Below are 25,640 nucleotides of genomic sequence, written 5' to 3' on the forward strand. Positions count from 1 at the left end.
AACATAATGCCGGTGAACGTGTTTTTCTTTTATTGGCATAATAACTCGGAAATATTTAGGCAGGTTAGTGTGTTTATGGGGTTTCTTTAGTTATTTTCACATGTTAGAGGTTACAGTTGCACCTCCCGCGGCGGGCACAGCGCTCTCCCCTCAGCTCCCTCACAGCCCCGGCGCGGGCGGGAGGGAGGGCGGGGGAGCGCCATCTGCGCGTCAGGCGGGACCCGCCAATGGCGGGAGGCCCCGCCCCCCGGCGCGCCGGATTGGCCGCGCTCCTCCCCCTGAGGAGCGAGGGACACTCCGCCCCGCCGCGCTGCGCTTTTGCTGGGCGCGGACTCTTCAACATCGGCAGTGCGAGCCGCGCCGGGTGCCGCGCCGCGCGGGCTGGGGGCGGCGGTGGCGGCGCCGCTGCGGAGAACCTGCCGGGTGCAGAGGCAAGCGCGGGGCTCCGCGGGGCACAGCCGGGCAGGCTGCGGGGCGCGGCGAGGCGCGGAGAGGCGGCGGAGGCACGGCGAGGCCGGGCGGCGGTTGGTTCCCGCGGCGGGAGGGGCGGGTGCGCATGCGCGGAGTGGGGGCGGGGTGGTAACGGTCCGTGCTCGCGGCGGGGCGGAGCCGGTGGCGCTGAGGCGGGGGCGGGGCCCGCGCGGGAGGGGGCGGGGCTACCCACGCCCGCCACGAGTGTCCCACCCGGGATTTAAATCCCGGATCAAAACTTCTCTCTCACAATCAACCTGAACCGACCGACAGAGATTCCTTTGCCTCGGAGTAACCCGGGCCGAGACTTCCCAGACTGCAGACCGCTTACAGAGCTGGATACTTGATATAAAGTAGTTAGGAAAGCTCTAGGGAGCAGCTCAGATCCAGGTGTGTCCCGCAGCCTGCCTTGAGATTTCTTGTGTGATCTTGAGCAAGCCTTTCCATGCGCTTTTTTGCAAGCTCCCTGCTTGCAAAATTCTGAAGTGTCTCACAGAAAAAAAAAAGTAGCAGTGACTGAGGTATTCCATACCCCTCACCAATGGGAAGCAAATTAAAAATGGGGATTTGCAATTTCCAATGGGAGCCAATTAAAAAAGAAATCCAAATTATTAAAGTGTGCTTTTTGTCAAAAGGCAAATACTTCCTTTTTCTGCTTGCTTTAATAAAAAGGAAATAGTAAAAATTAAACCAGATAAAGCCTGGTAGATGTACTACCTCAGAAAGCAGTCTGTGTGCCTTAGGACTCTCCTTAGTCCATGTTATGAAATCCTGGGAAATGTTCTGGGGAGTATAAATTCCAATCATCTTAATTAATGTCTAAGAGTTGAGGGTCTTTTGTTTAAGACCGGGTTTTATGGCCCTCTCCTCAAAGGCTGAAATTCAAAAGGAGAAATGTTGGTATGGACTTCATGATGGATTGGAAAGTACTGCAGATATTTGTTAGAGACATATGTACAACTTACTTAGAGATGCACCTGTTGTAATACAAGAAGTGTTTAACATATGTTGAAATTACTTCAGATGTTACATTGTAAATGGTACTATAGACCGAACTGGGAATTAGTTGATGCTGTGGTAGTAAACTTGGGAGGTACACCCTATTCTCTGTTTGGAAACAGTCATGAACTGGGAGAAAAACAACCCCGAGTCACGGATTTTATCATAAATGAATTCTAATGAGTTCCACTTGAAGTACATCCTTTTTTTGATGTTTTTTTTATGACTGGAACTGGGTGGTCTGTCTTAAATGGGTTTCTCTTGGTGTTCAAAGAGAGATCCTTTTTAGGGGGTGTGTGCATGTGTGTTTTGTTGTGTTGGTTTTTGGCCAAAGAGGAGGAATTTGTGCTTATATCTTCTGGAGTGTACGAAACTGGAGTTTGGAGTTTTGTCTGGATAGTTGTGCCTACAGAGTGAGTGCTGCTGAAAGTTGAGACTCCCTGCATAATCCTGTTTGGGTTTATGTTTTTTCTTCCAATCTATTAATAGAACAAAATACTAAAATGCTTAAATACATGTCATGAGTAACATGTCATGAGTAAATACATTTCATGAGTAACTGAAAACAAAAGCTGCCTACTGAGATGATTTTTTTTAAAGGGTAGCCCCAGGTGTGTTAAATATGGATTTCTTTCCTTTTCCTTTGATACTTCTAACGAGGACATGCCCAGTGGGACCAATATCTCTTTTGCGGTAGTTGCTGCAAACTGTTCTGTGAGGAAATGCAGACTGTGCTACTGAGCTGTTCTCTCTATTCTAAGAAATCACTGTGATCCTGTAGGTTTAAGGAAAAGTGGGAGTGGTAGTTAAAGCACACCCAGGGGATGCCTCCCACCAGGCAAGGCTTGGAGAAGCTGGGCAGGGTCAGTCCTGCCCACTGCACTTGGCTGAGGCAGTGCCGCAGTAGTGCCCGTCTGCCAGAGCACTTTATTTTTGTCCTGTGATTATCAGGAAGGCTTTCCAAGAGGAGCCAGGGATTACAGGGCAAACAGCACAAAGCTGTAGGAAACCAGGTTCTGTCAGTTGTGTTGAGGGCAGATCGAGCTTGCTTGTGTGGCGCTGTCTGTTCTGCAGGTTGTTTCTAAGAGGCCTTAAAGCCTCTCGAAATTGAAAATTGCAGTAGAGTATTTTTGAGCATTCTTGCTGAGCTTAATTTTCTGGTGTTTCACCAGATGCTGTCTGTTGCCAGGATCTTGTCTTTGCTTTTGGAATGCCTTCTAGACAAGGTAAAAACAGTGGAAGTTGGCTTATCTGAAACACTGTTAATCTGTGAGTAAACTGGAAATAGCCATATTAATTTGAAGTGTTCTTTGTAGGCCCTTGAATTTCAAAGCAAAAGGAAATAAGAAATATAAGAATCTTACCCTAGTCTCCAGAAATCTCATTACTATCAAGAAAATTTCAGGTGTTTGGGATGAGGAAAGATGACTCAATTTACAAGGAGTGAAAGCTGGTACAGAGGAGCCTTACAAAGGCCCATGCAAGTGGAGTTTTATTGTCATTGGAAACAAAAAGATCACAAACAAAAAATCCACTAGAAGACAAAGCAATCCTCTCCCTAAGCAAAAATCCCCCAGAACATTGTCTGCAGTGTTGTGTAACCAAAGTGATAGTGTTATGCAAGGGGGGGAAGTCAAAAAGTGAAAGGACCATAAACAAAAGCTGGGAAGGGAGAGAATGCCACCCTGAGTGCTGGCAGGTTTGTGGGTGGTTTTGTTGTGTTTCTTTTAATAGGGAGCAACAATCACCAACAGGAACACACTAGTTTCAGGATTTAGGCAAATTCTGGTGAGGTAAACCTGGTAGGGAAGGGTATAAGGCAGAAATGAGGACTAAGGAATCAGCAAAGGTAGCAGGGGGAGAGGAGAGAGAGAGGAGTAGGAGTCACTGAGGGCTTAGGGACCTGTAGGTGTGGTGAGAGAAGGGGCCGGGTGCGGGGTCGGGCTGTGATAAACTGCAGTTCCCAGCTATATCCTCCTGGGTAATTAAGGCATTAAGGGAGGATAAGCATAAAGTCACTTTAAACATCAGTTGCTGTACTGTGCATGTCTGGTACTTGTTTCTTCCCTTCCCCAGTACTTATTTAATGTCAGCTTTTCTTTCTGCAATACTTTTTAGTCTTTTAAGTGGAGTGTGTATTCAGCAGATGAAAGGCAAACTGTTTGCCAGTTTAGTAGCATTTCAGCTGTTCTGGTTTTGAAACCTCACCTAGTGCACAATGGAAAAAGTTCCTGAAATGGTTTACCTATGACAAAAAAGCTTTTTACAGAATGCAAATACAGTCTCTTCCAGAATACCATTTTGCAGTACCTGTCTTCCCTCCCTCTGTGCTTTTATTTCTGTTTTTTCCCCCCCAAAGGTAGTAGGTTTGGCTCTGGAAACTCACTTCCAATAAGGGTGGAGTGAAATTATTTTTGCAGCTTTCTGCCAAAATGAAATAAAATGTGTCAAAATGAAAATTGTACAATTCTTGTCGAGCCAAGTACTTGTACTAAAATTTGTTTATAATTTTTTTGCAGCTGATTCTTTGTTTTGCTCATATGTCAATGACTTTTTGTGTGTGTGTATGAACTTCTTGGAGAAATACCAAGAACGGGAGACGGGAACAGTAACAGCTTTTATGTAGTCTTAGTCTATAGTCTGAAATGAGGTGAACACACCTGAATGTCTCACATGACTGTCCTCAGGGCAGAAACATTTTGTGAGGATTGCAAGTTGCTGGGCAAGGGGTTAATTCAGTGATTTCCCTATTCAAAAGCATTTTATTTATTTTTTAGCTATATTGTAATTTAAGCGTCTTCTGTCAGCCACTCCTAATTAGTTAGTGTTTTGTCAGAGCTCTTTAGTTTACTGTTTGTGGTTCCATTTGATGGTACTTTGATTTATTCCTCTCTTTCCCCTAAAAGAATGGGAAAGAAGTCCCCCAGACTAAACAAAAAACAAAGAAAAAAAATTGCTAATGGTATGCATTGCAGTTTTGGAAATTTGAAACTGTACCAGAAGGGTATGTGATATTTGAGGGAATATGATCAAGTTAAAACACAGTACTGTGTAATTTTTGTGCTGCCAGTTTTTTGAATAGCCTCTCCATCTTCATGCAGGTATGTCTTCCACATCTCCAAACTTCTTGTTTGCTTGAGCAGCAGCTCCGCTCAATGTGAATGTTTTCTGATTTTCAGGAGTAGCAACCTTTGCCTGTTAAACCACTCAGACCAAGGGATGTGGACAGTAAACCTGAACAGTTATAAACTGGTTGCTCGGTGTATGTAGATACCAGGCTGATGTTCTTCTGGGAGAGGTTCTTGACATTCCAAGGGACAAATCAAACACAGGGACTCCTGAGCTCAGAGTAACCCTACAGAGGAACTGTGGGCTTCACTTCATTCCCCCTTATGTTTTAGCTGTGTTAAATTGCTCTGACTTACTACAGTTATTTGCCATATGCTGAGGGCAGGCAGGCATAAGTGTCTGAATCCATACTCCTCTGGATTTAAAAATTCTTGGGCCTACTGGCTTTTACAAGAATGGAAAGACACAAAACCATGAGTTAACCAGATGCTGAGAGCATTACCGAGTCATCAGAGCCTTTAGGATTCAGGGTTCCAGCACTCATCAGTGCATTTCCTGATCCTAGAACGGGGCTCTTCCTGAACAGCTGTCCACTGGGAGGGCTTTGTTCTGATTCCTTGGTAGGCTGAAGTTATTGGCTTATTGATAAAGGTTAAAATCCTGGGGATTTTAGTAGTATCATTTAGGATTAGCAGTGTGACCACCAAACTTGGTCCCGGTGATGCTGGATAGGTGATGTACGGAGAATGAGAACCTCATGGTTGAAGTACGTGTGGAGGAATGAAAGGTGAATACAGCATACCAAGAGAGGTAAGGCAGTGCTGGAGCATGTGGCTCTCTGTTTTTCTTCATGTTTTGAGAGTTAAGGAGCAAGTTTCCAAACTGGTACTTCTCAGATCCTTAGGTTTCCATATCTCCCTTTAATTTTCACATCTTCAGTGTAAAAAGTCTGTAGTTATAAACAAGATAAGGCTTCAGACAAGGAGTTTGCTTTTCTTAAGGTCCATATGTGGACCTTAAGTCTTGGAATCATTGACCCCTTATGAGATCTGTGCATTAAAAATTGCTGAGCTAGGCAGTTACTGTGGAGATCAGAGAAACTGGAGACATTAAAAGTGGTGCAGTGGAAGTGCTGCACAAACAGTACAGTGGTTCAACAGAGAATGTACTGTGGCATTACTATGCTACACTCACATTTGCTACTGCTCTCTTACTGTTTTTGGTTTTGTCTCTAGCTTCTTAACAAAGACCTGACCGTAACTTATCTTTCAGTCTTCTGCAGGCCATGTTCAGTTAAATCATTCACTGGGCTTCTTTAACCATCTCCTAAACAAAGCTGTAAGTACAATGTAAAGCAGTGATTCCTGCTGTGTAGGCTGTGGAACAGATGCAGTATGACTTGGCAGCACAGCTGCTGGCAAGAAGGGGTGAAGGTTGAAGCTGGTCTTTTGATCTCAAAGTCTGGGAATCCTTCATTTAATGGCAAACCACAGGCAAAAGGACTTGTAAAGAAAAATGTCTTTTCTCAAATTGTTATGAAAAATATTTTGTTTGAATTGCACAGACAGTGCCTGATGAATAAAAAACTGGATACAAAGGCATGGGAAAGATTTTTTTTTTATTTTTTTTAGAAAACATTTAGAGCTTAGAGTTCTGTGTTTTGAAAGCATTAACCTTGATGATTGGTTTCTAGTGTGTATTTGTGAGAATATATAATAATTAATCAAGTGCTTGCTTTATATAGATTTGCAGTAAATATGTTTCTCCCAATAGTGCCAGTCATGTTGTTCATGGTCGTGTTTTTCAGTTTGGGCAAGGTGAGATGACAGTCCTGAACTTTTGAGTCTTATTTCTCAGACTGATAGGATCAGAAATGAAATGAGGTATGAACAGTTACTCCCCTGAGAGGTAAAGGCTTTCATTGCACGTGGAAAAACTCTGAATGAAATAAAAAGAGAGTGTTCTTGTTTGACTTGGGAGGGAGTGTAGTTTGTGTTCTTTAGATAATATCCTTTTTATGGAATCTTTGAATAATGATGAAATGTTGAAAGAATGGAATGTCTAAGAGTGTAGTTGTATTTGTACTGTGTCATGAAAATGAGAAAATTTACATGGCCCATGTTATTTTCAGGTTTGCTGTAAACTACCTACTGTAGATATAATGACACCAGCCCTCAGAGAGGCAGCAACAAAAGATCATGGTATCCACTTGTCACCTTCTTTGTCCTCTAGAGCTATGGAGTCTGATACAGCTTTGTGCATGGAAAATTCCAGAGCAGTGGAAGAGAAGATAAAAGAGGACTCCATCACACAGATTACTTGCTCAGTCCTGGGGTTCCCCACAGCTGAGCCCAACCTCAGGAATGATATCTTCAGTGTACAGCATTTTGGTTCCCCACCAGCCTCCAAGCGCTATCAGTCTATCTTGTTAATGAGTACAAATTCTGCGTTTAGCAACAAAACTGGTAAGCACATGAAAGCAGGAGAGCCCGGCTGCTCCAAGATGAGAAAGGCATTACATAATGGTGGTGACACATCATTTGGTCAGATTAGTCACTCAGAACCTGAGCAACAGGTCAAAGGGGCAATGTTTTCAGAGGCCGCATCTCCGAACTTAGCAGGAACACAGAGACTCTCAGATTCAAATGTAACTGAATCCAGTAATGCAGAAGAAATGCAACTTTTAAATGGTAAATGGTACAAGAAGAATGGGTTTTTGGGTAGGGCTTTGGAAGTCTGCGCTGAAACAATAAAAGGGGATTTATTATACCAAATTCTTCACGGGCCTTCAGAAGGGATTTTGAGCTGCACCCAGGAGGAGGTGTATGCTCGCTTACTCCAGTGTGTCACTAAGCAACAAATGGAAATCAGTCGCGCCAAAAGAACTCAGAAGCGTTTACAAATGCTCCTGGCAAAGCATGTTATCAAGCACTGTGATCAGCAGCTGAAATGCTTCGTGAAACATCAGCTTCAGAGAATGAAGTTTTTCCATGAGCCAACCAGATTTTTGAGCAGTAACTCCCTCAGGTGCACTGAAGGTTGGCCAGAAAACAATGCAACTACTTTGGAGAGTAGTTTGAGTGTGGACGTACAGAACGGAGTTACCGTTGCACCAGGTGAAATCCGGGGGTTTGCACTCTCTACTGGAGGGCTGCTGTCTCGCGTGGAGAAGGACCTGGACTCTGATGCAACATGTAGCAGTTCAGATGAAGATGGTGAGGAACAGACTGTAAGAACAACTGTGGAAGCGTAAGTGTTAAATTCCTGCTTAGACTCGTGCTTCTTTCTCATAAATCAGGATGGAAGGGTCTAGATCTGCACATTCCTTCGTGTGTGATAGTCCTGCTGAAATCAGCAGGACTGATGGTGTCAGCTAGGTTTGACAGGGAGGGAGAGTAAGAACTTGTGATTAATGCATTTAAGGAGCAGTTGTTTACTGTATTGTGGAGAGCTAGTTTTGTGCTGCACCCTGTCAGTTCGCATTAAATTAGTACTGCTAATAACTCAATACTCAGATAATGCTTAAATCAAATAGTGATAGCAATGCTGTAAATGATAATTTTTGGCCAGTATGAAAATAACTTTACTTTTTTTCTGGAGTTATTAAGAATTAGTTAACGTTAGGATCTTGAAATCCACTATGATGTGATAATGAGTAAAAATTGTCATCTGTTGCAGGTGTCAAGCCATCCAGTATTTGGGAGTTATATATTGAAAAAGTTTGGTTCTTTGAATTATAATTTTTAAGATGTTAATTTACTTACTGAAGTCATTCTGCAGTTAGGAATGTAGCTAGCAGTGGTGTTCTTATTGTTGCTGGTATCTTTTTCATGAAGAACCAGAGGGAAATGAGTATTAACTAATACTGTCTTGAATTGGCAGGAATCCTGTCTGTACAAATTATTGTAGATTTGGAAATCAGCAGCAGGTAGGAGAATGAGATAATAAAATTGTTCCCTGATGATGGTACAACCTTTTTTTTTTTATTTTTTTTACCTCTACCTTGCTACACTATTAACACAATCTCTTCAGTCCAGAAATTTTAGCAAGCAGTAAAAGGACAGCTGCTTTCCCCTTCCTAGAGCTGGAGAGACAGAGCACATCTTAAGGTTTGTTGGTATGTGATAGGACAGTGACACAACAGAGCTTCACACAAACACAGCAGCTTAGTAGGAGCTTCATGGCACCCACATTTCTAGCATCGATAGTCAGGACTAGGTTTGCGTTTACTGATCTCATCCTCTCTGCTGTTAGGGAGTGTCTAGAAAAAAAAAAGTAAATAAAAATACTTGAAAACACTTATTCTTGGTCTGCTTCTTGAAAAGCATAATGTTGAGAAGAAATCAAGGAAGCTTCTGAAATGGGAAAAGAGCTGTGCCCTGTTGCACGTTTATAGCTTCAGTCTAGCACGGCTGTATCAAATCACTGCTGTTCTCTTAAATCACAGAGTTCTGTTAGACTCTGTAGGCCTGGAAAACATGAGAAAGCTTTCATTTCCTTTTACATATTGTCAGAATGGTAAATACTGTGCTGAAGTCCAACCAAAGCATAATGGCTCGCCAGCTAAGTTAGGATCACCCTAAATATTTGAGTTTGCAAAAGAATAATTATCCTTTTGAAATATTTTAATGAAAAAAACCCCATCATTTGGACTCTTCCCAGTGTAGGAGAATCTACATTCTTAATTGATATGTTTGAACTTTTGAGTAATAGCTCTGCCTGTAAGATTCTTATCTTTCAATTGTATGAACTGAAAAAGAAAAATTGTTGAGAAACTCTTGATTTTCGAAGGATAGTGGATGATATAAAACTTTGACAAAAGTTTTGTGCAAGGGTTTTCTTTTTTTCTTCCTGCCAGGGACAGTTGAGTTTCTAACTCTGCCTGCCAGTCCTTTACCTTTATTTCTTCTTGTAGCTTTTTGAGTTCCTTAGAGGAGCCCCAAAGAAAAGATACAAGGACTCCCTGAAACAACATCTCAGCCTTGGCCATATTGATCACCATAACTGGTCTACTCTGGCCTCCAATGGGGAGGCCTGGAGACACACCATCTATAACGCTGCTGTCTCCTTTGAGAACACACACAGGATCACTCTCGAGGAGAAAAGGCAACGCAGAAAGAATCGTGTATTGCAGAATACACCATCTAAGGAGTCTTTCTGCTGTGCCTTTTGCAATCAGATATGTCTGTCACGGATTGGCCTCATAAGCCACCAGTGTGCCTGTAGCAAATGTGGTTAGAGCCTTCCCAAATCTTTGTTCGCGAAGCCCAGCCATGATGATGAAGTTATCTGAACTTAAGGATTATTCAGTTTGCTTTGTTGCACTGATGAAAAAAGTCACAGAGGATTATTAAGTGCAAAACCACCACCTTTGGCTCAGGGAATCCCCAGGCTGCTGTTGCTGGCAGCTAAGGGAGTGTTCTGGAGAAGCACTGCTCCCTCCGTGCCTGCCCTGTTGTAACATTCTTATCTTGGCCACTACTAAGAGGCAGGAGAGCTGGGTAGATGATCTGTAGTCTGACTCAGTGTGGCCCTTTTTTGTGGGTTGTTTATTTTCCTCCTTTTTTAATGTTCTTACAGCTGTGCAGTGGTGACCAGGTTAGTGATATGCCTTAGCTAAGGCCTTGCTACATTGACAGGGCAAGAATCCCCCGTGTTTGAGTTGTGCTGCTGGGGCAGCTCGCTCAGAGTTACAGTACAGTTTGTTTTAAGCAGAGGATTTGTCTGTGACCGTAGGCTGAGGCAATACTTGAATTAACACAGCAGTGAGGACGGCCCTTTTCTATTTGGTCCTATTTGGATGGATCATTATCTTTAGATTGGAATGTTTTTCTTCATTTCTCCAACCTTCCTAAGATTTGCATTTGTGACTAAAAGGCTGCGGTTTTTCTTCTAGGTGACAAAGGTAAATTGGTTATTCACCAGTGCAGATGGTAAGATCAGCTGTTTCCTGAGCTTTGCCACTTTAAGGCCTTTTGGATTGCCTTTCACCTGGACAAAAGAAACAAAGCTAACATCCTTATTTAGTTCTCTTAAGTAGATTTACATTCTTAAAAACTCCTTTCTCTACTCGGGAATTGACTCAAAGTGCTTCCCAGAAAACCCGTAACCATGTGGGTTGGAGAGTACTCATTTCCTCATCTGTGACTTAATTTTTCATAGTGAGGACTTTTACACTGAATTTGTCTGTGATATTCTTCATAATGTGTAACTGTAGATACTATAATGTTCTACTAATGCAGCAATTAATGGGAAGAATGTTTTGGTTTTGCCCATATCACAGTGTGCTAACTACATTAGACTTGAGGGTATAATCATGCTGGTGACTGGTTTTTGACATGACTGGGCTGCTTTTTATCCTTTTTGGGCGGGCAGGAGTGTCAATCCAATGTGCAAAGTGGGGAGGAACCTGCAGTTACCCTAATTTTACCTGAAAACAGTGTATTTCCCATCAAGAGGAAGAAGTTGATTCTGGTTCCAATTCTTCACACTAGGAAAAAAACCTGGAGCTATTTTTAGCACTTTGAACCTGTTCATTGTCATTATCCTGAAAAGAGTTTTGCCCAATGAGTGTTGACATAAGCTCTTCTGAGCTGTATCTCAATGCTTTGTTGCTCAGGTAAGATTGTGTTTATCTATCTATTTCAATACCTTTGTTGTTTAGTTGCAAATAGCTGTTACTAGATATTTAGACCATTATTCCTCCCTTACATAGGTTCTGTCCTCAACACAAGGAAGGTCCTTGGTCTGCTGGTGATGGCAATTCTTCTAGTTGATAACTCACAGTACTTATTGAACTTCTACAGTGTCTGGAGTAATTGGAAAGCCTCATGCCATTTCACGAGCTTAATGAAAGCACATTTTGTTCTTTGTGTATTTACTGAAAAGAAATATGAAAAAACAATTCGCTGTCTTCAGGACTTTTGTTATTTTACTGCTGCTGTCAGCTCATGGAATGTCTTTAACCTGTCAATTTTCATGAAAGATTTCTTTGGCAAAGCACCAACTTTCCATCAGTAATTTGTAGTGTATTTTAGTACCATTCCATCCTTTGGGCATAGGAAATTCCCAAGACACCACACAGGGGCTATGGTAGTCCTTGTCTCTGGTTTCTCAAAGGGTCGGTGCTGCTCACTGGCTCCCTGCTGGGTGTTAGCACTTGAGGCAGGCAGAGGGCCAAGGAGGGCATCATGAAGGTGACTATGAGTAATTCTTCAGGAATTCACAACTAACAGTTGAAATCCAACACAGACAACATTTCACCAGCTGAGTTTACTTGAAACTTGTTGATCTTTGTGGTTCATAAAGATGAAAGATTATCCATAGAAATGGTCACAAATTTCAAACAAGGTGAACTGGGGGAGGATGTGAACTCAGATGTTTTTCAACAACACAGCTCTGCTCTAGGAGCTGTGCATTGTATCTGGCCAGGCCAACTTCACATCCTTATTGGTCTATTTTATGTGTGTTCCTGATGTGGTTAGAAGTACAGTGTACCACAAAGAACTCTGCTGCTCAGGTGATTATTTTGGAAACCTTTAAAGTTGCAGGGTGCAGAGTTTTCCTTCTGTATACGCTAACGTGTGTGATCTCCCAGAATCAAAAGATGCATCAGTGGGGTTCTTTGCAAGGCACAGCTGCCCACTCCATGTAATACATGCACCTCATTGATTAGAAGGAAAAGCTGCTTGCAGTAGATTTTTCTGCAAATTAAGTAACTCTTTCTACTCATGAAAAGTCCTGTGCCCTGTTTCCCCAGTCTTCCTTCCCCCATCCGAATACAATCCTTTTGCAGCATTTGGTGGGATTTTTTCCCTCTGAAATGTTTTCATGCTTTTCCTCTGATTTCTGAACATATTTTACTGATTATTCTCCAGCAACCTCAAGCCTGACGAAGACATGCTGTTATATTTTTCCATGCCCACAGGGTTTATTGTGCCTGGAAAATTTTTTTAATGAATGTGAAGAGATTGTAAATCTTTTTCTTTTTTATTTTCTTTTTTTTTTCCCCTCTTAGATTGCTAGTTGGGAAGAGAGAAGATGGAAAATCTGCTTTTAGTACAAATACTTGGTGGGGAGGAGAGCAGTAAGGCTGGGAGAATACAGGAAGGAAGAAAATATTATGACTGGTATCTCCAGACCTAATCTATTTGTTCTAGGTTATTTTCCATTTTTGCTCGCATTTTTTCTCACAGCTAATTGAGCAATATCAGTGCAGTTCTGCAGGCCTAACTATAGACAGCACTGCTGGGGTTTATTGCATGTCTTCGAGCCATGTTTCAAAGGGAGGCTGTTTGTTTTGCAAGGTCAGGTCCTAATTTTCCGCTCTGAGCTGTAATTTCAGTTCGTACATGATATGAGAACTGAATTCTGGGTTTGGGAAGGGGAGGAAGAGTCTACCGGGACTAAATACTGCTCTTAACCCCTAACCCCCAATTGTTTCCAATTTTTAAAGCTTATTTAGTTTACAAGTCTAGGAAATGTCTTATTTGCATAGGAAATTAATGTGAGTATAAATTCATAGATGCTAATAATATGCTGATTTCAAAATGTTTTATATGTTGCTTTTTCAAGAATTCCATTCCTTCAATTCTTGGCTTCTATCACTAGAATGTGGGAGGAGAATTGTTACCAGGGAAGGAAAGAAAAGATAGCTTTATATTACCTTCTATTTTCACATTAGGGATACATGTATTATTTCAGAATATATTTAACCTCACTTGGTTGGATTTCTGTAAGATGGATTTACAACTTCTTTAGGGTCCCACATGCATTTAGTGTTTTGCTTTGGAGATCTCATGTAGAGCAATAAAAACTTGCTTTTGAGCAAGACTTCCTTCTTACAATACCACAGTAATGTTCTTGTGGGTGAGGATCCTAATTTCTAACCTGTAATTGCATTAATATTTTTGCAGCTGCTGAAGGCAGACTGAAAGGTTTTAATGAAAGACAGAAGCTTTGACAGGTTGTAACCTGCAAGGGAATCTTAGACCTGGGAATGTCAAAGCTTCTGAGTTAGATAGGTGCTGAATGCATATTAAATAAAAACTTGGCATTGCTCTCCTTAATAACTGTTTAATACACAATCAGCATAGTAGAGTAGCAAATCTAGTAGGCAGGCACATATGTGTATGCATATAACCTTGCATGCTTAATTAAATTATAGACAAGAAGAGTTGGTGTTTGATGTCAACTGCTGATGAATCAGCATTTTATGGCTAGCTTTTTTCTTTTGCTAAGCTATGAAATGTGTTTGTTTTAATTAAAAGGCACATTTACAAACAACACTGAACTGTCTTTATAACTTCTTGTGAAGAGAGGGCAGCATTATTTTGGTTTATAGCTAACACTGATTTTGTGAGAATCTACTTCAAAGGGATATACATCCAGTGCCTTTGAAAATCTGTGTACATTGGACCCCGATACAGGAAATCATTTAAATGCTTTCCTTTTCACATGAAGTAAAAAGTGTGCATAAAGACTTCCCAAAATAGGACTGCTCTCCTCTAACAGGGTTTCATTCATACTGCTAAATATGGGTTAGGAATGTAACTTTAGATGTTGGATTTAAATATATTGACCTGTGCTCTCTTTTAATAAACTGAAATAGCTCTAAATTATTTTATTTTCATCCAAACATTTTGCCTAGCTGTTGTGAGAAGACTTTTTCTGTTGAGGAATTTAAATCAATTTCATTTTCAGTTAACAAACTTTTAATTACTGATTCTGGTATTGGAAAAAAATAAACCTGAAGGTCTGTGTTTGAATATATGTGCACTATAACCTCAGATTCCTCCCAGCCTGTGGGGGTAGACTGGGCAGCAGTAAAACCCAATGAAACTCAACCCCAAGCTCCTATAAAACACAAAACCATCAAACTGTTCAAACCTATGTTCACTGTACTCCCCACGCCTTGTCCCTGCAGACTGAATCGAGGGGTTTAACCTCACAAGGAACTCCATCCCTGCCCTGCAGAGCAGACAGCCATGTGCTGTTTGGTTCCTCTATTACCTAATCACAGCACACCTGAAGCTACTGTCAGGGCCCAACAGCCTTGATTTCTCCTCTACCAATGTGTCTCGTGTCCCCAGGGCAGGTACCACAGTCCCCGCTGAGGCATTGCTGATGGGGGCTCAGCCCCTCTGCAGCTTCCTCTGGGTCCCATGCTTGGGGTGGGTCCTAGGCCTCAAGGCCTGAAGTGGGACCCATCTCAGCTCTGCCAAACTGCCCTCCGAGCCAGAGGAGCACTCTGGGGTCCTTCCAGCTCTCCTGTTAGCCCGTTCCCCACAGCACTCTCCACCCGAGGGGGCACACTGCTCACACTGGCGGACAGCAAGGCACGTTCCCAGAGGTGGAGGTCAGTGTGTGGTGGTACCTGTGTTGCTGCTCCTCCTCCTTTCTCACTGGTTTCTTCCACTGTGGACTTCCCCACCCGCCACGGCCCTGTCTGACTCTCAGTTCCTGATGGGGCAGTTTTACCCTGTTCTGAGGTGCTGCAGCCCCTCCACTACCAAAACCCTGCTGCTGATTTCAAGTGCATCTGGCTTCCAAGTTCTGGATCAACTGTTTCTTGTCTGTCCAAAACGTCTCAAAAAAGAATATGCTTCTTATCAATTTGACATTAAAATCTGATACTAAATATATATATAATGAGTTACAAGCTGGAGTTGTACCTTACATGAATACCATACCCACCTTTTCCTTCTATATGTGTACAAATTTTAGAACCAACCCATTTGCACAGATCTTTAAAGGAATGTATTTTATAAGCTCTGCCTTATTTTGTGTTGAGCTTGGACTGCAGACTTAGGACTGCTTTCTTGATTTCTTTTTCAAGGGCAGTTGTGTAATACTTACAGAGAATTTCTAGGCCTGTGTTCCTAGTGTTTTGTTGTTAGTCTATTGATGTTGTGCCATTTCAAAGGCAAGAAAAGAAGCTTGTTTCCAGGCAGCCCTGCTGTTCCTGAAGAACACGAACATCCTGAAGAAATGAACGTGCATAAATTTCTCTGCATGTTAGCACTACCAGCTTCTCTGTTCCCTGTTGGACTGATGTACAGTGTGCTGAGGTTTTGTGGAAGAAGCTGAGGTGCTGGGGCACCTCAGTGGAATCTTAAAAAAATATTTTTAACAAAAGGCATTGGCATATATGCAATTTGCAGCGTGGGGGGTTTTTTATTTATTAAGAGGAAATTGTGCTGGTTGTTTACCTTTTGCAGGTTTTTACCTTTTGCAGTTAATATTTTAACTGACTCCACCCCCACCAACCAGTTTGGTCTTTTTATCATTAACAGCTCTAAAGAATTATGTAAACAGAATTGGAGATGAAAAGCACATACCAGGTTTTGAAGCCAGCCATTGGAAAAGTTCAACGCTGTAACAGATAATACTCTTTTAAGGAGTTGAATTTATAATTTCTTCTTTGAGCCCTAAATTGAGTTAACAATTGAGTGCAAGTGTAACAGTTCAGTTTCTAATGTAAAACCTGGTAGCAGCAGAGTGATTCTTTGCAGGAACCCTGTAGAAGGCAATTACTGGCTGTGGCATCTTATGAGTTTGGAAGATGTGATTTCTCAGATGAGGGAGTATATAGAGTGCCAGTGTGAAATTCTTATGAAATCTCTTCTTTGCTAGAGTATCCAAGCACAGAGACTCCCTTTCTACATTTGCAGTTTTCTTCTACAGGCTTTTTCCCCTAAGTACCGATTTTCCTCTTCTCTCCTTCCTGCTGTCCTTTCTAAGCTTTTTTGTTAAAGATGTAAAAATCTTACTCTGTTGCTACTTAATTTCTCCCCCCACACCCACTCTGGTTCTATACTGTGAATTTTCTCTTCAAGGGAGAATCACAGCTGTGGTTGATAATTTCAGGTGTTACTGTGTAAATTCCTCAGGCCTGATGGCATAGCAGAAATGTTCAGCTGGCTACAGTTTTTTTGTTTGGGAAGGTAAGATGTGTGTTGTGTATTAGTATCAACATATGTTATTGGATGCTATTCTGAAAGTATTAAATGGCCTCAGTGTGTCGGAGATGGTGGGACCAAGCACAGGTGCCAGGAATTGTTGTGATGAGCAGTTGCTGATGTCTGTAGATGACAGGGAGAACTGCTGGAAAATGTCTGCCAGGTAAAAATTTCTGTTAAACACCAAAGAAAACAGCAACCCCAGAGGCTCCAGAAGAATAACCTCACTGCAGATCTTCACAGAGATTGCAGGATAATTTTGAGTGACAGAGAACTCACCTCGATTGATTGGAGGGGAGAGTGGGGGGTGCATAGTTTGGTTTGGTGCATATTGTGGCATATTGCTCCTAGACGGTCTGAGCAAAGGTTAAGAGTGAACTGTCACAGTAAATAGTGTTTTCTTGTGTAGTGTTGATCAGCTATAATACTAGAGGACAGAATTTGTTACAGTTTGTTTTAATCTTGTTTGTACTCTGGAATGCATAGAAGAGATCAAGTTCATAAAACAGCACTCACTGTTTTTTTAAATTATGTAGTTATTATGGGTTTAACTGTTAACTCATCCAGGGGAATTAATACTTCAACAGCAACTGAAGGTGGTTCATTCTGAAAACAAACATTGAGTAGGTGTGCTGGAAGAATTAGTCCTTGAGAAAGCATTTACGGGTCATTTCATAGTTGGACATGCTTGTTCAGCCATTACAAGTGTTGGAAATTTTGGTTGGTAGTGGGCACTTTTATCTCATGAATAAAATAGAGATAAAATTATCTAAAATACAAGCACTACATATGTGAATTCAGCTAATTTAAATGTTTCATTTTGTGTCATCTAGTCTTCATAGGTAATCTCTTATTTACTGTCGGTGTCTGTAGAGAGAAGAAAAATGGACATGTTGAATTTCGTGGGCATGTTGACAGAAAGTATCAGAAGCCCTTTGCTCACCTTAATGGCTTGCAAGAAAATACTTGTATTCAGGCCAGCTGCTTTTTAAGCATTGCCATGTGTAGTCACAGGAAAACTGACTGTAATCCTAGTGTAAAATTAGGGGCAGCTCAGGAAGTTCACAGTCTTTCAGCTCCAGTCCTGGAGGGCCCCCCACCATACTAGTGGTGGAGCATTTGTGACAGAGTGCCATGTGGACAGTATGAACTCTCTTGTGGTTTTGTACAACTGAGTGAGCTTCCCAGGAGAATTGGGGGACGTATGATTTTTTCCGGTGTTTTAAGTCTCATGAATTTCATGGTGAGTCATATGGTGGGATTTAAAAACCGGAGAAACTTCTGATTTTTTTTTTTTGCTTTTCAGTTTCCAGAAATCAATCCTTTACAAAAATGATAAACTTCTGCCGTTGTTTTCACTGACTCCCAGCAGTGAAAACTCCCTCCTCTTTATCCTGAGGGTTGTCTTTCTGTGGTTTATGAGCTGCTTCTTGCTCCCAAATACTTCACAGCTGTGTGATTGGCAGTTGGCCTCTGATAGCCCAGGAGTTCCCAGTGAGAGGAGAAGATGAACCAGCAGGGATGGTAGAGGTCACTTTAGGACTAAATTATCTGAAAACTGGATGCCAGAAAAATGTGGGTTAGCTGAAGGGAACATCACCTGGCAGAAAGAGCAGCATTTACTCTGTTAAGAGACTGAATGGAAATGTAAGTGTGAGGGGTTGTCAGGAACAACTGCCATTCTTACTTTAATTGCAGAATTTTGGAATTGGAGACTTTTTTTTCCCACCCACACTACGTAGGTGCCTTAGTCTCTGGCTTGTTCATGTTTAAGAATGTTGTAACTTGAAAGTGTTGGTGTTCTTTGAAACCTTTTGGAAGGAGACTATGTTTTGGGTTGGCAGACGTAGTTTTTGGAGTTCAGATGTGGGTCTGTTGCAAGCACGCTCTTTTCCTGTTCCGCAGGAAGCATCCTGTCATTGTCTGTGCAGACGTGTGTCACGGTAGGGCACGGTACTTGTTCACACTGGGAGTTACAAGGCTGAAAGGCCTTAGTTTCCTTTTAATTTTCAGGATATAAGATACTTGTGGAGAATCTTGCTGTGGGCACTCCAGAGTACTCTTTCCTGTGCTCACCATACCTATTTGAGTCAACTGTGCTGGATACTTACTATCAATCCCAGGTTCTCTGGGTTTTTTTGCATTTTAAACACCACTGTGTTTCTCCTTCATCATTTATGAACTGTTTTCAGGCTTATTGTCTGTTCTCTTCCAATTCTAATAGTCCTGGATGAATGCAGGAGATCATCTGCACGTTCAGTCATTCCAAGACCAGTTAAGTTTATGTGCAGATTTAATATTCTGCTGTGCTACAGTACTGATCAGGAGAAACTTTGTGAGTGTAACGTGGTTTGTATTGAGTTGCCAGCGGAAGAATGACTTTGGAATTCCTGTGGATGATGTTTGATGTTAGAGTCAAAAGGGCAGAAACAAATTAGAGATGCTTTGCAAAAGGTGCACACAGGAAGTGGGACAGACAGAAACTTCTTTATTCTTTTCTCATTCTCAACAGAGAACCAGAGCAGGAGCTTCTACTTCAGCACCTGCTCGGACTTCCTCCTTCAGTAACAGGCCTGGTTATTTTTGTAACTCTTTGTGATTGTTTTTTTGGTTTGTTTTTTTTTTCTTCTCTGGATTTGCAGAATTAATGAATTCTCTGGAGCCACCTTGAAACAGCTTTCTTTACTGAGTGAATGTTGAGCTTTACTCTCTAGCATCTCAGGAACAGATTATGGGCGAGTTTTAATGATTTTTTTTTTTTTATTTATTTACAATAGTAGGTTGTCATTTGTCACTCAAGTGACCATACTACTTTGCATGCAAACAGTTCACTTCAGGAATGTGAGCATAGCTTATAGTGATTTTATCTTCCTCTGAGGAAACTTTACTAAATAATTTGTAGAGAAATAGAAGCAAAAATGGTAAATAAATAATGCAAGATCAAACGAATATGAGTGACAGGAATGGGAACCACAGCAGTGGTCTTGCCTCTTATCCTGTCTGCAAGGCATTAAAACTGGGAAAGGGATCTAGACCTAAACTTGATCCCTTCTCCCTGCCTCTGAATTTGAAATTACTGAGGAGCAACTCTCTAATCCGTGTCACCGTGGAGCTGCCCAAGTCCTCATGCAGGCAATGGCCATGGGGCAGCCTGGGCTGGCAGGAGAGAGAAGCTAAAATTGCTCAGGCCAAGCCTGAGCTTAAAATGTTTGTGCTTAGTTCAGTGGAAACTTTTCCTTAGAGTGGGGTCTAAGGACATTGTTACATGGTGTAATCAAATCCTGTTAGTTATATAGTACAGTTTAAAGCCTTAAGAAATACTTGTATTTTAGAACAAAGCAAAAATGTACGTAAGGTATTTAAGAGTGAATGCAATCAATTAATTCAAGATTTAATATTGTGTTTAAAGAAAAAATGCAAACTCATTTTTGAAAAATAACTGGTGATGTAGCTTTGCAGAGGTTTATTGCTTTATATGTACCACAGTAATATACAGAGGATATAATTTATTTGTCTTAACATTTAACTGTCCTGGTTCTATCAGCTGTGGTTGGGTATTGCTTATGGATTCCCTTATGCCATGGTGATTTCATGCAGTGTAGGGGACATAAGATGAGCTCTGGCCCTTTCCACTCTGCTTCTGGTTTCCCAGCTGTGTACAGGGCACTTCTCTTTTTTTCCTCATTTGCTTTCTGCCTCAGTTTGTTTGAGGGTAGCTCACCTGTCTCCCCAGACTGTTTCATCTGGCTTGGGAGGGAAATGTCATTGTGATTTATTTCTTTTTTCCTGGGCTTTCTTATTACAATGTCCTGATTTGTGGGGTTTCATAGTTCATTTGTTTGTTTGCCTTTTGAGAAAGGAGCAGAAATAAACACCTCAACCCAACCTGTTGGTTTTTTTTTCAGTTATCCTCTTTATTCCTCTTTAACTTTTTTTGTTAAAATGATTAACTGAGGGATTTATAACAGCCTCATTAAGCAGCTCTTTCTTAGACCTAGCTTTTTGCCAGCCCAGGATCCTAAGACAAATCCTAGCTTTTCCAGCCACCACACTTGTGTGAACACATTTGATTGAAAACTAGGAATGCAGATTCCCTCCCTTTCCCTGCAAAGTGTATTTTATGAATTCCAGGAGCACATACATGCAGAAGCTGTCAATCCCAGAGAAGTTCTTGTTCAGAAGACCTGATGAAAGCATAAGTCACCAGGATTATTTTTGCTGATAATAATGGGAAAACAAAGAGAAATAAAAAGGGGTTGTCAGAAAAATAGATATTCACAAGATGACTTCATATGCCTTTTTTTTCCTAGGAGAAAATAGAGTTCTTTGAATTACTTTTTGATGATAGTCCACATTACTTCCACATAGAATTTGGATTTAGATAGGACATTTCAATGTCTTATCTAAAAGGAAGACATTTTGTATTTTAGAGGTGATGTACTGTCTATTCTTTCTATTTATGTAGCTTAAGGAGACTGCAAGTTCTGAAATTTTGAGTCATATTGTGTTTTATAGTCTTTGCCCTGAAAATATTAGGATTCTCACATTTGGCATTTCTTTACTCATGCCAGGACATGTCTGCCATCTTCCCCAGGGTGCTGTATTATCTTTCTTTCATTGTTGAGGTAGTTGACACAAAATTTTGCATGAAACAATTACACTTCTGTGATGTTCCTGCGCCAATTCACTGGCATCTGCTTTTTTTTTTTGGTATCTTTTGTGATACTTCAGTGCTCCTCCCTGCCTGGGGGACAGGAGATCATGTATTTTGCCTGTGCAGAACTTACATACAGTGTCATCCAGGATTTAGATCCAGTAGTTTTCCCAATAACTTGAGTAAAAGCCCTTATTTCCCAGAAATTTGATTTTGTTTGTACAGTTCTTTTAGCTACTTGTCAACTTCAGTGGGGAAAAAAAACACTAGTCATTTTCTGTAAATTAATAAACTCAGATAATAGTAGGATAGTAGTGGAAGTTGTATGCTAAAATACTGCATTGTCTTTCTCTTGCTTAAATTTATTGAATATTAAGATTGTTTGTTGAGTGTTACCACTCATTTGTTTAATAGGTACATTGAGTAATGTTTGCTGATACCAGTGATGAATTCAGCATAATAAAATTAAACTAATCACAATATCAAGTACCAGGAAGCATATTTTTTGTATTACAAAATACACCTATTTTAATCAACAGTAATAGTGACCTGACTATACTAAACTGACACAGCTGTATTTATAAAATAACTTGAATAAAAGAAATCTAAACTACTTAGTTGGATTTTTTGGGCAGTGACCTGATATCTAGCTGGTCATTGCTAGATGGTGTTTTATTAGATTCCAGTTGTTAGCAAACAGTGTTTGTGAAAGCTTGTGGGAGGGAGTGTGGTGTAAGAGTTTGGATTCTTGCTGATGGAATTACTGGAATTCCTTACACATCTGTATTCAGCCTTAACTGATACAGTTTGGTAATTTATCCAGCTCTGAGTTTTATAATCCTGAGCAGAAAACTAGCTTAGTCTGGGAGTAGCCAATGAACATGAATTCTACTGGTTTGGGCAAGTTCTGTTGCTACAGGAATAAGCTGATGTGAAACTGGATGGGTATAGTCAGATATTTTCTGAAAGCAACTGAGATGCTTGCAACATGAGGCAGAGCAGCTGTCAAAAATGTTCTTGTGCAAATGTGGTTATCTTTATTTTTGGACTAACCAGCATTTTGTCTTCACAGCAGCTATACTTCTGAATGGAAGTGGCTTGCAGACAGAGCTAGAATTGGCAGCCGTTGGACGTGGCTTCAAGCCCAGATTTCAGAACTAGAATACAAAATCCAACAACTAACTGACCTTCACAGGCAGATACGTGCCACCAAGGTATTGTCTGTAAGCTCATAAATGGGCATTTCAAATCATCTTTTGATCATTTTTTGGTAGTATTTATTTATTTGGTTCCTTCTTGTGGTTTGTTTTGCCCTAGACTTCTTGTGTCTGTGCAGGCTATTGCATGCAAAGTTAATGGGAAAGACATCAGGAGCTAAAAAGTGTTGTACCCTAAAGGCACTCGTATGGGACTGGGACTTGGGAACTTGTACCTTCCTCTTTAAGAGAGTTAGTGACTTGTGGCTTTCAGGGGCACAGCACAAAGTACTCATTTATCACACTAGTTTTTCCCCCTGCAGAAGAGGCGAGATTTGGTTTTCAGGTGTGATGGCTGGTTATTCATTTTTGTGTTGTGGGCTTTCCAGGGTGGGTTTTTTGTTACTTGCAGTGCATGTTTATTCTGAGGATTAGCTAGTTAATGTTTGTACAGCATTTTGAACAGGTCAAGGATTAATTATTACTAAAATTCCAATGTGTGTAACTCATGTACTAGTTTTTGTAAGTCAAACTGGCTAGACAGTGGGAAAGTGACATTCCTAAAACATTAGTAATCTAGCTATCTATTTAATGGGTTCCTCAGGTCATTCTCATGTACAAGAAGCCAAACCTGTGATAATTCTGGTGATGTGATAGTGAGGGGTTTTAGAAGAGAGTGCTTTAACTCGCCGTTGATGAGCCTCATGTAGGTTGTCTGGTCTGTGTTGGGGTCAGATAAGCACAGATTGAGAGTAGCCAGAAGATGCTTCAGACTTGGTGCGGCTACACATGAGATTGAAAATGAGTTAAAAAGGAGAAGTAAATCACCCCAGAGATCAATTCCCTCTGAACACGTAAAGAAAAATTATTCCCTCTTCTCCTTTCGCCCTCAAAGCCTTTCTTTTCATATCCAACTTCTCCCCAGTCAGATTTTTCTTTGCCAAAGAATTGGAAAGCCTTTGTTGGACGGTGTGTGCCCACAGAACTGAAAGGAGATTTTGTACTTTGGTAAAGGGTGAGAATGCCCATGTTTTACTGTAGCCCTAAATACCAGAAACATGCACACTCTTACACCCAAAAGCTGTCAGCCTTTAGGATGTCATAGATCTGATGAGCTACGGGAGATGGAGAAATAAATATCAGAGGAATAAGAGGAAGAACATTCTTTTAGTCAAGCATTTTCTTCACATTAGGTGGTACGTTGGCTTGGAGCCTAGTCATCCTCCTGGTGGAGATTTTTAGGAACATTCCTTTTTGCAAACTTCATGCCCCTTTTACCAGCTGTGATATTCAGTGTTTGGCATTGTGTCCCATAATGAAAGAAGGCACCTACTTTCTTCAGATGGGACTTTTTTGTGTACGTGTTTACAATACACCAATGCAGCAGCTAGAGAAGGACAAGTGGGCTGATAGAAGAGCTCTTTGTTTTCCTTTAGTGGCTGCAAAGGAGTTACAGAATATCATTAGAATTTGTATGCTGTGTTTAATGGTTTCAGAGTGTTTTTCATGTGTTTTGAGTGGAAAAAAATGTGATTCAGAGCCAGTGAACAATGATTTCAAGCAAAATGCCACTCCTGGAACACTATAATGCAATAGGAAGGGAGATGAGTAAATTGTGGGCTGTTTCCTGGCCTACTACATTGTGTTTTCTCCATCTCTACACACACAGAAGTAGCAGCCCTGGATCTTTGAGTCCTTATATCTGCAAAAAAACAGTTCCATTTGGGAGGAAGGGCAGTCATTGCCAAAGCCTGCTGGTTATAACCCACTTAACTTATAATTCCCATATAGTCCATATTAGTCTTCTAATTCTTTACTCTTCCTCTTCTGTGCCTATTCCATCTCTCCCTTTCCATACAGTCTGTCATTTTTCCTCTTCCTTTTTGGCTTTCCTCTTTCCTTGCCTGGTAAGCAGGTTTCTGCAACTTCAAAAAATAAAATTCCAGTGGAAGCATGTGTGTGTGTGCGTCCCTCTTTTCACCACTTTTCATGTGTGTCTTCCTGTTCCTCTGACCTCAGAATTTGGGTTTTAGACTTTCTAGACTCTCTGTGGTCATGACCTATCATTGTTTTACTAAAAAGACCTAAAGATTCTAAATTCTAACGGAGTCTGAAGCTATTAAGGTACCTTGTCCTCCTGTTGTGGCAAACAAAAATTAGATGTCTGCTTGAATTTCCTTGAACACGCTACCCGTAGTATAATTCTGTCTGGATTTCTGTCTATCTGCTGGAAATGGAAAACCACCTGTGTAGAAAATCTGGCATTGATTTGATGGACATTCAGAATCTCTGTGCCCCTTTTGGATGTTAAAGCAAGTTTTCAAATCACTTTTGTTCGTTTTTAGAGAATATCTTTGTTTGAGGCTTTGAATTTATAACTCAAACAAGGGAATGAGTTAGAGACATGGTGAGAACAGGACAATTTCATGTTTTCTCCTGGTCTTCCCTCTGAAGTTTCTTTGAGATTTGCTTTCATGTTTTAAGGCAAGTGGCTGCTGAGGCAGGAGTCAAAGTCTGAGTAGAGCTACAGGATCCTTAGTTTTCCACAGCCACGACTTAGGTGAAGTCTGTCTTGCTTAAAGAAATAATAATAGGGCTTCCTTTTGTTTACATTATGACAGTCTTCCTTGTTCCTTGGGTTTAGTGGAATATTCTTATTAGAAAGACAAATTTGAGGCAATGTAATTGAATGGTCCCATTCCTTCAATATCTACTTGATATTGAAGTACTTTAAAGCAAGTACTTTCTTTCTCTTGGGAAAAAGAGAGGTTTGATAGCCTTTTCTGAGTAATAAATTTATTTACTCAGTATAATGGCAAATTAAGGGACTATTTGAGGACTGGGTTTGACTGTTACAAAGTTATTTTTGCTTGTATGTTGTCTAACATTTTAAATTTTTAAAACAAACCAACTGAAACATTACCTAGGATTGTACTTGACACTTCTATTTTTCTACTCTGCCATGTGGAAAACTCAATAGGGGTGTTATTTTCCTAGTTCCATCTCTGAATCTCCATTATTTCCTTACCAAGTAAAGTTATATTTATTTTGTTAGGTGGCATTCTAGATGTTACACCATGTCTGATACCACATTTGTGCAGATGGTCTTGAAAAGTAATGAGATTGGTAGAATGTTTAGGATAGTTACCTCTAATTATGAAACTCTAAAAAATCTCACCTTAAAGAAAATTATTAAATTGTAAAAGGCTTTTGTTTTGAATGGTATAATCTCCACTACATAAAAAATAACTGCCTTGATGTTTTACTTAGAACATGGATAGGAATAAGAGA

The 25,640-nt window shown here is 40.8% G+C and overlaps 1 protein-coding gene across 14 annotated transcripts in view; it reads left to right on the plus strand.

Annotated features, from left to right (window-relative positions):
* Nucleotides 1-301: 301 nt before the first annotated feature.
* The window catches only part of KANSL1L (KAT8 regulatory NSL complex subunit 1 like), a 59,653-nt gene continuing 34,314 nt past the window's right edge, over nt 302-25,640 (plus strand). For 3 of the 14 annotated variants that reach the window (XR_007904576.1, XR_007904577.1, XM_051787726.1), the window contains exons 1-3: nt 869-2,696; nt 6,671-7,788; nt 22,226-22,367. Coding sequence is in view for 12 of the 14 variants with exons in the window: in XM_051787726.1 (XP_051643686.1) it covers nt 2,643-2,696; nt 6,671-7,788; nt 22,226-22,367 (1,314 nt within the window). In the remaining 2 variants the exon portion in view is untranslated. The other 11 variants (XM_051787738.1, XM_051787728.1, XM_051787736.1 and 8 more) reach the window with 11 other exon arrangements.

This window comes from Manacus candei, unplaced genomic scaffold, assembly GCF_025592945.1.
Source record: "Manacus candei isolate 608988 ecotype Guabito, Panama unplaced genomic scaffold, ASM2559294v1 h1tg000023l, whole genome shotgun sequence".
Lineage (NCBI taxonomy): Eukaryota > Metazoa > Chordata > Aves > Passeriformes > Pipridae > Manacus > Manacus candei.